At 38.2% G+C, this 12,091-nt stretch overlaps 1 protein-coding gene across 1 annotated transcript; it reads right to left on the bottom strand.

Moving 5' to 3' along the window:
* Positions 1-4,331: 4,331 nt before the first annotated feature.
* Positions 4,332-9,921, bottom strand: LOC110883793 (39S ribosomal protein L41-B, mitochondrial). The gene is made up of 4 exons (XM_022131442.2): positions 9,794-9,921; positions 9,512-9,666; positions 5,324-5,388; positions 4,332-4,628 (listed from the first exon to the last, which is right to left on the bottom strand). Exons 2-4 carry the CDS (start codon positions 9,654-9,656, stop codon positions 4,563-4,565), a joined length of 276 nt encoding a protein of 91 aa, XP_021987134.1. The 5' UTR covers positions 9,657-9,666; positions 9,794-9,921; the 3' UTR covers positions 4,332-4,562.
* Positions 9,922-12,091: the final 2,170 nt, after the last annotated feature.

The following is a 12,091-nucleotide window of genomic DNA, read 5'->3' on the forward strand; positions in this document are numbered from 1 at the left end:
ATAATAAAATATAGAGTAAACTGCAATTTTACCCCTTGAGGTTAGGGGTCATTGGCATGTCTACCTCCCTAAGGAAATAATTGCAATTTTACCCCCCACTGTTCAGTGTTATGTCGCAACCTTACCCCCTGTTAATAGTCAACGGTAGTTTGACCCTTTAGGTGAGGGTATTTTGGTAATCTTACCCAATATTTATTTTTATTATTATTATTATTATTATTATTATTATTATTATTGTTATTATTATATATAACACTTTCTCTCTCTATACCACACACAAACACACTCTCTCTCTACAGCGCTCTCTCTCTCTCTCTCTACCACACTCTCCCTCTCTCTCACAAACATTCAGTCACCACCACCTCCCACCACCATCAACCGACCACCACCTCTACCACCATCAACACCTCCACCAAAACCCGACCACCACCTCACCAAACTGAACCCCCAACCCGGAAACCACTAACCACCATCGAAACACCTACCACCACCAAGAACATCCACCATCAATCCAGGCCATCTCCGTCGTTGATGGCGGCTCATCTCCGGACCCTCCTCCGCCGCCGCCACTTCTCCTCACCACCACCGTCTCCGGCACCGCTGTTGCAATCATTCCACCCCCAAAAACCCTTCTTTTCTTCCAGACCCACTTCACTATTTTTCCTCAAATTATTTTCTTCACAAACCCACATCCAAATCCGACTTCTCTGCCATCATTGCCGCTGCGCCTGACGACGACGGACGGTGATGGTAGTTCGGTTTGGGTTTATGAGTCCGGTTTGGTTCTTATGGTTGGATCTTGCTCATGGGTGTTCTTGTTTTATGAAGATGATGTATTGTGAGATGGAAGTTTGATTATGAAAATTTTCATGTTCATGGGTGTTTTATGAAGATTGATTATGAATCTGGGTTTTTTGAAGATTGATTATGAACAAGTCAAAGGGGATTTGTTTTGTATGAAGATTTATTATGAATCTGTGTTCATGTTCATGTGCAGATGTTTGGGTTATTAGATCTGGGTTTGTTTTGTATGAAGATTGATTCAAAACATCCCCATCAACTCAGCCACCACCTCCTTCCTATTCCAAACCCTAACCCTAGCCGCCTACAGTGGTTCCTATTCCAGATCTGGGTTATTAGATGATGTAGAAGTTGGAGTGGTGGCTAGGGTTTGTGTGCTTCTTTCTTGTAGCAATAATCACTGCGTTTGTGTGCTTCTTTCTTGTAGCAATAATCAAATTATTAGAATCTCATTTTGGGGTTTATTTTGAGCACGCAAGATTGCAAGAATCTGGGATTTGATATTACGCCATTGATGGGGATGTTTTGAATATGAAGAATGAACAGTGGTGGGATGATGGTGGCGGTGGTCAGAAGAGGAGAAGGAGGTGGTGGTGATGATGAACTGATGATGATGATGATGAACCTGATGATGATGATGATGATGATGATGATGATGAACTTGTTTCGTTGATTTTGTGATTTGTGTTATGGATTTGGATTTGTTGTTGTTGTTGTTGTTAGGGCACTTAGGGTTTGATGATTTGTGTAAATTTGACGTTGAATGAATTATGAGAGTAATTGTTTGTAGGTGATTTGTGGATCTAGAACACCCAGAATGAATGAACTGATGATGATGATGATGAAGAAGAATGAACTGATGATGATGATGATGAACTTGATTCTTGATTTTTTATATAATTTAATAAGACAGGGGCAAAAACGACTTTTCACACATTATAACAGTCAAAAGAAACGTTGACTTAACAGAATCTGTTAACAGGGGGTAAGGTTGCGACATAACACTGAACATTGGGGGTAAAATTGCAATTATTTCCTTAGGGGGTAGACATGCCAATGACCCCTAACCTCAGGGGGTAAAATTGCAGTTTACTCTAAAATATATTGGATTATAACAAAGGGGCATTTTTGTCTTTTCATCAAAACTTAACAGTGGATTAGATGGGGTTAGTGGGCGTGGGTCCAATTGAAATGAAAATGAAACCATTAGTAATGTTTTGGCAAGATTTGAAATATTTAAGTGTAATAGTTATTTTCAGCAAATCACAGAAGCGAAATTAGTTATTTACGCTTCTAATGCAAATCACGGAAACGAAATTAGTTATTTATGCTTCTAACTAAATACGAGGGCCAGATTGTAAATTCATTAGAGATCATAGTACACCTTAAAAACTCATGCTCAAATCAAATTTAATGTTCATGAGTACGTTACAACTTGTTAGACTAGAAGGTATGGAGAGCCTCATCCCCACGGGGATGGGCCGCCACGTCACCGCCACGTAGGAAAGGCTTCAAGGGGATGGACCGAGGGGGGTGGGGGATGAGCCCCTTTATATATATATATGCATATATGTATAGGTGTGTGTGTGTAAGGAAAAGAAGGAGAGGACCGGCAACCCCGGCTGTGGGGAGCCGGCCTTGCCGAGCCGGAGCTGTCGGGGGCGGTGTGGGGGACCGGCGCCGGTCCTAGCCGGGCCTCAGCCGGCCCCCATACCCACTAGTCTTAGTAACTAAGCATTAGATACAATCCGTCAATGCATAAAGATGTTGCAAATTTATAGTATGTAAATAAATGTGGTCACAAATTAAAAATAAACACATCACAACTTGTGACCAGTTTGGTAATAAATGCGCTCATTTCATAAAAATCTATATCATTTCATAATAAATGCGTTCATTTCATAAAAATAAACACGTCGCAACTTGTGACTGGTTTGGTAACAAACATTAAATATCGTTAGAATATTGAAATATTTGTGAGAAGACTTGGTCAACGCTCTGGAAGTCAAGTTTAAGTGTAGATCACGACTAATATACACAACAAAATAGTCGGTTGGATTGAAACTAGCTAGATGTTTCGTTATTCCTTTTTAGTGGTGGCAAACTTGCAATTTTCATATCTAATCAAATAAAATTTGGAATTTTAATTTATGATTGAAGACTTGTCACAAAACTGACGTAAAGTCTCATTTGACTATAGAATAAAATCTACTTCTACTTCTAATTCTTTAAAAGTAATCAATTTCAAGTAATATGAAAACTGGTTTCTAAAAGAAGTAATTATCAGAAAGTAAAACAAAATAGCCTAATTACACATGACTAAAATTACCTGTCCTCGATTGGAATCGAAGTGTGTAAAACTGGTTTGTAACCGGTAATATAGAAACCGGTTTAGGTTATTAGGGTGAAGAGAGTGGTTACCTATTCCAAATAGGTAAACTTCTAATTCATCCAATCACACATTGTTCATGTCAATTCACCTAAATAAGTTACTTAATGCTCAAAAACGTTGGCGGTGGTTTACCTAATAGGGTTTAGGTAAACTATTTTATTAAAAAAAAGGAAAAAATACGTGATTGGTTGAGAAGGAATAGACCCCAACACACACTCATCCCCCCCCCCCCCTCACCGAATCGGTGATGGTTCATCGCCCCACTTCATTACCAAACGGTAAACACGGATGGCGGCGGTGTTACCGATCGGTAAACCTCAATACCGCTGTGTTTACCACCCCACTCCGCTCACCCTTATTTAACCGTAGGTTAGAAACCGGTCTGGAAATTTAGAACAAATATCGTTAAGTAACCAGTTTTTTAAACCTAAAATAACCAGTTAACTAGTCAATCCATTTTTTTAAACTTTTAGCGAGGTTTTGAAGTTTTTTTTTTTTTTTTTTTTGCACTCATAAAAACTTTTTTTTTTTGCCATTTCTTGCGTTTTTTAACAATAAAAATGGTTAATTAGTTATTAGAAAAACGGTTATTAATAACCGATTATAGGTTAATCGGTCCTAAAATAACCTAACCAGTTACATAGATTATGGTTTTCGATCCCCCAAAACCAGTTACACATGGAAAACTGTAGAGCACGGCTTGCCTACGCCAAAGAGGAGTCGCAATCACAAATGTATTACGTCCAAGATGTGGGTATAAGCAGGAATCGTTGGATCATTCCCTGGTCTCATGTTTAATGGCGAAGTCGTTATGGTGGTCTGTTAGGGTATGGGTTAATCTTCCCTCGCTTGCCGCTTGCATGTCAGTCAAGGAGATTTTGGTTAACGTTTATGATCTTCAAGCACCAAAAAACGGCAAAAGGTGTGTGGAAGATTTGGTTCAGTTTTTTTTCCGGTGACCATGAGAACCCGGACTTAAACTCACAAAACCACCCAATATAATGCTACAAACCGAGGTAAATCGCAGCTTGCAATGAGCAGGTGTCCTTCAAGAGGTTATGACTATTAGGTGGTAATTACCACCCATTCGGCCTTCATTTGTTTTAACTGGTTTTCCGACTAGACCAAAGTAAACCAATAACCAAATAACATCATATCCCATAATTAAATCTGATAATGCCTATCAGTCTTGTTCAAAGTTTGTGTTGTTAGTCTATATATAACTTTCATCATCAAAAAACATCATGGAAACCTTCAGAAAAATTGATATAAATTCAAAACATCATATCCCATAATTAAATCCGATGAATTCATCAGAAAAATAAACCAGCTTATTTTCTAGCTTTCCAAACATCTCTGCAAGTGTAATTCACTTACTAGCACCGGCATCCGTCGTATTGGCGTTGATAGCAACTTGGGAAACATAGGGTTTCAACTGCAATCGTTACGAGTTTAGTCAGTAACATAGTTGTTAATGGCGAATAGCGACAAATAGCGATAAGGTATTTTATAGATAGCGATACACTACAAAAAAAATTACAAATTTTATACGTATATTATATCAAAATACCCTGATATATATGCTATTTTACATGTATATTTACCAAAAACTTAAAATTCAACTATTTTATAGCTATATTTAATTTCTATTTATAATAAAAAAAAGTGTTGCTATTCTCGCTATCCATCGCTACAACCCTAATAGCGACACCATACCTATACGCTACTTAGCGCGCTATAGCAATCGCCACGATCGCTATTGATAACTATGGTCAGTAGCCAGATTATTTAATATTTTGGTTTTCTAATTTGTGGAACATGTAGAGAATATAGTGCCATGGGTAGGTAGGGTAACGGGTCAAAATGAGTCATTATCTAATACTCGTCAAAAGAGTTAGGCTGCGCTGAGTCGGCCCGCCTAACATATTTGTCTCCTTTTAAAAAAATTTAAAAAATCGTAAAAGTTAAAAAGATTTTGGGCGACTTTTGACCCATTTGGCATGCCCCTCCTTCAGCTAAACTTTTTCATCAGACCCGTTTTTAATAAAACACAATCCAAATGGACCCGCTGATGCATGTGTTCAATATTATTTAACGAGGCAGGCTATAAACAAAGGCAAGTATGATCACCTTGAAATCGGTCAAATCCGGAACCACATAATTTGGCAACTTCTCTTGCACCACAACGTAACCACCTACACAAATGTAGAATAAAAACATATAATCCACATTGCAAATACAGAAAGGTGTAACATAACATGATATAAGGTGCAATGTCTTAAAAACAGACATATGTAGCCGACCACAAGAGTCTGATTATTATATTCTGTCAGTTCAAACAAAAGATGCAAATTGAATACGGGGAAAGTGAATATGGTGCTGTTATACGTGTAACCTTAGACGTGAAACCAATCAAAACTACGTAGTTTCGTTAAAAATCTCCTAGTTCAATTAAAACCACCTCCATGTGATACCCAATTCATAAATCACGTTCCTGTTTCTTTCATCCACTTACAAATTTCTAGGACGGCCCTCTCATCTTCATCCCTTATTAAAGGGTGTATAAGAAAAGTATTAACGGAACTTGGAGATACGTCGTGGATCATTCGTCTGCTTTTGAATTGTTTATGGATCCCAAAGTTTGTTTGCTTACGAATCACATACTAACATTGATCAATTTCTGATGGAGTCCAATCCCAAATCCTAAACACTCTAATTAATCAAATTCTGAATATTCACTAATCTTGAAAGATTTAATTTCGTGTATATTTCACGTTTTTCATGGTTTTTGTTCATTGATCACAGTCTTCAACTATTGGTCATTAAAACAATATGTTCATATTTTTGCTCTCTCAGTAATCTAGTAATCAGTTGTATTTTCTTCATATTAGTTTAACAATTCACACAAGCATGAGGGCAACAGTCACTCCGACTAAAGTGATGTAATTTTGCAGCCTTCACAGTAGACTATCCAGCTCTAGTCAACACAAAAGAAATAAAAGATCACTCATGATCACAGGAAAAAAGAGAAATTCAGTAGTATGAATAAGTTAAACGATTTTGCTGCAAAAGCCCTTGTTGATGTTTTGCTATATACAACTTACGAGTAGGGCTGCAAACGAACCAAACGTTCGGCGAACAGTTCGTGAACCGTTCGGCGGGAAGTTCGTTTGTGTTCGTTTGTTTAATCATGAACAAGAAATTTCGTTCGTTTAGTTAAATGAACAAACATGAACAGAGGTCGTGTTCGTTCATTTATGTTCGTGAACGTTCAGTAACGTGCTCGTTTGTGTTCGATAGTTCATTTGTGTTTTTAGTTTTTATATATATTTAGATACTTCAAAATTCCGACAAATTAAATATCTAATAAGTGTCAGTGTATTATATATTCTGTTCATGGACGATTGTTTGTGTTCGTTTGTTTCCATTTATGTTCATGAACATCAGTTTGTGCTCATTTGTGTTCGTCAACGTTCGTTGCTTAAAATTAACAAACAAACACAAACGAACACGAACAAGTTCATTTCCTTAACAAACGAACACGAACATAAAATCTCGATCGATAAGTGTTCGTGAACGGTTTGCGAACACATATATTTCTTAACAAACGAACACGAACAAGGTCTTGTTCGTGTTCGTTCGGTTTGTTTGCAGCCCCACTTACGAGCCCATTCCTATAAACGAGAAAATATCACAACTCATCAATTCATACTTTTTTATTTGTTAGAATGAGACAGAAGAAAAAATCATTACAAAGGGAACCATGTATCAAAATTATAATGGTTCTAACCAATATTTAGTATTTTACGAATCAATTATAAGGGTTCGCTAAACAGTGGCCTGGTGCTCGATTTGTTAAGGACTGAACTGAGTGTGATTAAACAGTGTCCATTTGAAACTGCAGATAGAAATGAAAACAGAGCATCGCAACATAGGTGAAGACAAGATTTTAATTGAAAGAGTTTTAGGAATTGCAAAATTGAACGAATCAATTGCCAAACGGGGTTTAGTGACCAAAATCATTTGAAGAACTGCTCTAGATCGACCGGGTGTGAGATCAGACTGTTGAGAACTAAGGAAAAAATTGTATTTTTATTGTTTTTAGTCAAAGCTATGTAGTTTGGATCAAGGTTTAAAAGAACGGAAACGAGTTTTGAGGTGTTTTCCCTTCGCCTCACGAGGCGTAAGCCCGAGGCGGCATAGTTGTCGATAGCGAATAGCGACAAAAAATGAGTTTCTGAATTGAAATTTAATTGAACTTGTGCACGTCCTGCGGACACGAATGCAGCTCCGAAAACCCCAGGCCCGCGTGGGCCAGTTTTTGCACAATTTAACCTTTATTTTTATTCTTTTTTTTTGTATTAAAGCCAAGGCCCATGCACAGTTTAACCTTTATTTTTATTCTTTTTTTTGTATTAAAGCCAAGGCCCAGACGAGAGGTGAGAAACTTAAAAAAAAATTGCTAGTCATCGCCATGAACAGCTTAGCGACACTTGGACGCTTCGCCATAAAGCGCGCTATAGCGACCGCTATGGTCGCAATTAACAACTATGCGAGGCCGAATTAAAAATTAAATATAAAAATTATATATCTTATAAAAATAATAATACTAACTAAATTCATCATCAAATTCATCAAAATGATCAAAAACACACATAAAAAAGACATAAATTGCTTGAAACTGACACAAAAATTCAAAAACATCAAAAACAAGTATCAAAAACCCCTGAGGCGCAGCCTTTTTAGCGCCTCAGCCCCTCTGAGGTGCATGTACAACATAAACCCCCTGAGGCGCGCCTCAGAATCGTTTTTTGGGTGTTTCGGCTCGAGGCGCACGCCTCAGCCGTTTTTTAAAACTATGGTTTTGATTGGTTTCGCGTCTAAGGTTACACATCTAACAGCACTATATTCACTTTCCCCATTGAATATATATGTGTAGGCGTTAGACAAAGCACAGACACAACATGAAAATAATCAGGTTTCGGGTTGTCGTTTCTAACCATTTTGATAAACAGCTCATGTTTGGTTGACTAGTTTAACCGGTAAATTATCAGATCATGCTCCAGTTGAACTGTTTAAACCATTTCGAACAAACAGGTCGACCCGTTAACCCGTTTAACGTTAAAATAAAATTATATAACTTATCAAAAACAACCCACCAACCAGTTTATGACCCGTTTAACCCATTGATTACAACCCGCCACCCTGATTAACCTGTTTAGATAAATTATTAGAGTTTAAATGGACCAAGCATAACACTTGAACAACCAGATTTTGACCCAACTCTAGGTTGACATGAATAAATACATGGGGTCGTATTTCAGTTTATCAATCAAACCATAGTTGTTAAAAGCCATCGCCTCTTGCGCCTAGGCCCATTTTTCAGGCAAGGCGAGGCAGTTGCGCTTTAAGTCGAGGAAATTGCGCTTTAATTCTCGAGTTGATGGTTCAGGCACCCATTCCGGCCAAATTCTCTAAATTCTGACAAGATTCTAGCAAGATTTCTACTTTTATCTAAGGAAACTACTTGTCTACACTAATACACTAATATTTAGAACTTTTGGTACTAAATAGATGATATAAAGTGTTATATAATAGATTTTATTTATTTTATTTGAAGAATAGTATTCTTTTTCTAATACACAATATATTTTAAATTTTTTTTTCATTATGCGCTTTATTTTTCTCAAGCCCTCGCTTTTTTTGTGCTTTGCGGCTAAGCCCCAGGCGAGGCCTATGCGCCTTGAGTGCGCCTAGCGCCTTTAATAACTATGAATCAAACCAGCCTAACCAATACAATATTTCAGTTCTGTAAGCAAATTTGTTTCATAAAAGTATAAAACGAAATTTTATCAACAAACGGCGTATGTTAATCCTGGTTTTAATATTGATCACATCACATGATGCAGTGATGAAATCGCGTCGCGCGGTGCAATTAGCCCGATTGCATGATGCACGCATCACGTGCTACGCTATGAAGCGGCGCCTTATGCAGTTGACCAGCATTTGAACAAAGTGTACCGTGATTGCAAGAATCTACCTTTTCAAACCTAAGCATCGATCGAGCAATGGGTTCTAAGTATTTGCACAAATCAGACCATCTATAAACAACTTTTTAGTAGTTTTCTGATAATAAACGCCTCGCATAAGCGATGCGTGTGGGATCTCGTGATCAAAACACTAGACGCTTTTTAAAACCAACAAAAATCATAAACCATTTCAAACTGTATACAAAGCATTCAATCTAGATACAATCAATATATTAATTTAAATTAAAAAACCAAGTAAAAATCATATAAAAACAGTGAAAGAAAGGACCTTTGCGAGTGTGAAAGCCAGTAGGTTTACAGTTCTTCCCCTTGTAATAATCACGAGGTCCTGTTTTCGAAGTGAGAATGTTGAGTGAAGATGTTCGTTTTCGTCTGTAGGCCCTCGCTATTCCGAGTAATAATCCCAACGCCATTTTTGCCTCCCTGCACAACAGATTTCAAATAATTGGTGATAAATTTGAAACACATACTGATAGATTTGAAATGGGTAGTTTTGTTAAGATGAATGAAGAGGTTTAGGGTTAAATTAAATGATGGGTATTCAACTAACCAGTGAGAGTCGATGCTTCTGTTAAAAGTGAGAAGAAGAAGAAGAAGATCGAGGGTTTACAATTTGGGATATTAGGGTTTTGGAGTTCCTGATTAAACCGGTGCGACCCGGATTATTTATCGGATCCGACCCATTTACCCGATCCCTACTGGGCTGGCGAGCGCCAAACACTCACCAAATCCTGTCGGGTTGCTGTAAACGAATCGAACATTGAGAGAACAGTTTGTGAACTGTTTGATGGGAAGTTCGATTATGTTTGTTCGTTTATTAAACGAACAAACATGAAGAAGAAATTATGTTCGATTAGTTAAATGACCGAACATGAACAGAGGTCTCGTTCGTTCGATTGTGTTCGTGAACGTGTTTGTAAACATTCATTCATTTGCGTTCGTTTATGTTTGTGTTTTAATTAAATATTTTTGTGCTTTCATATATTTTATCTATATTTTTATATTATTAAACTTTTGTTTATTTTATTACCCTAACAATTAAATTAAGAAACTGTTTTTCAACTTGTTTATGCACCATTTTCTTTTCTCATTATTTACATCAACGAATACGATCGATCTCAATTCTACAATAAAGGATTCAAGTTCTAATGAATACGATCGACCTCAATTCAAGAGATTCAAGTTCTAATATTACTCAGTGCCACTCTCTAGACCATCTACATTTATCCTTCGTCATCATCTCATCATTTGTACTAAATAAGTAAAAAACCATAGGGAAAAAGGTTGCATGGATTCGAACCTAGGTCAATTTATCTTGGAGCAAGCATAGTTTCCACAACAACACCTCTTAGCTTTGGGTTGACACTTGTTTCTACTTATTTATAAATGGTTGCTGCGATCGTGAAAAATAGAGGGGGCAATCTTGACCCAAAGCCTTCCAAGTGGGTTGGTTTGGGTTGCTTTTAAAATTATATGGGTTGGTTTGGTTAAGATATTTTAACTAAATGGGTCACAATGGGTCACTTGAAATTCCATCTTGTTATTTTCGGGTCAAAGCGGGTCGACATCATTAAAGAAATGGGTCGATGTGGGTTAATGTCTTAAAGAAACGTGGCAGGTTTCGGATCGGAATGGGTTACGAGCCGGCACAAGTATTCGCACGAAACGGGTTACGGCACGAAACGGGTTACGGCACGAAACGGGTTTTGGATCGGAACGGGTTCAGTTCAAATTGAGTTTCGGGCCGAGACGGGCTTCGGCACGACGCAGGTTTTGGATCGGAACGGGGTCGGTTCGGGTTGGGTTTCGGGTCGACACGAGTTTTTGCACGGGACGGGTTTCGGATCGCAACGGGTTTTGGGCCGAGACGAGTTTCGGGTCGGGACGAGTTTCGTACCGTTTCGACGCAAACCGTTTCAACGAGAACCGTTTCGACGAGAACTGTTTCGACGTGTACCGTTCGACGCGAACCGTTGCGACCCGTACCATTTCGGCGCGAACCGTTTCGAATCGAACCGTTTCGACGCGAACCGTTTCGACCGGTACCGTTTCGACCGGTACCGTCTCGACGCGAACCGTTTCGACGCGAACCATTTCGACGCCTACCGTTTCGACGCGAACCGTTTCGACCCGTACCGTTTCGATAAAAAATAACTTTATCAAAAAGACAATTCTTGAAAATGACATTGAATATAAACTTTGAGTTTCTAAACCAATTAATAAAAAAAATAGATACGTACTAGTGTGACTCGTTAATACACAGAACAAAATTATTTATATAAATATTCGTATAATAGCTCTGTTGATAAGTCATCAATTCGTTATCATTCTTGTAATATAATTTGAAGATGATAATGCTTCTCTGGACTCCAATTTGGTACAACAGCGAGTATATATTTAGGGTAGTGTTATAATGGGTTATCGGTTATCGGGTCAGTACTTACGGGCCGTATGATCACCAAAGTTATATTGTAAAAAAAAAACCTGACTCGACCCGACCCGAAACCCATTCTGACCTGGACCCGTTCCGACCCAGACCCGTTCCGACCCGGACCCGTTCTGACCCGGACCCGTTTCGACCCGAACCAAAACAACCCTTTTTTATAATTGACCCGTTTGGACCCGAACCCGTTTTGACCCGAACCCGTTTTGACCCATGACCCGACCCGACCCGACCCAACCCGTTTGCCAGGTCTAGTGAAAAACATAAAATAAATAAAAAAAAAAAAAAATACAATTCAGTGGATGTCATGTGGCATCCACTGATTTGTCACCGCCAAAATCCACCAACGCCTATTAAACACTATTTCCCTCTATATGTTTTGTAGTTATAGGTAAATAGAATAAT

The sequence above is a fragment of the Helianthus annuus genome, chromosome 10, assembly GCF_002127325.2.
Source record: "Helianthus annuus cultivar XRQ/B chromosome 10, HanXRQr2.0-SUNRISE, whole genome shotgun sequence".
NCBI lineage: Eukaryota > Viridiplantae > Streptophyta > Magnoliopsida > Asterales > Asteraceae > Helianthus > Helianthus annuus.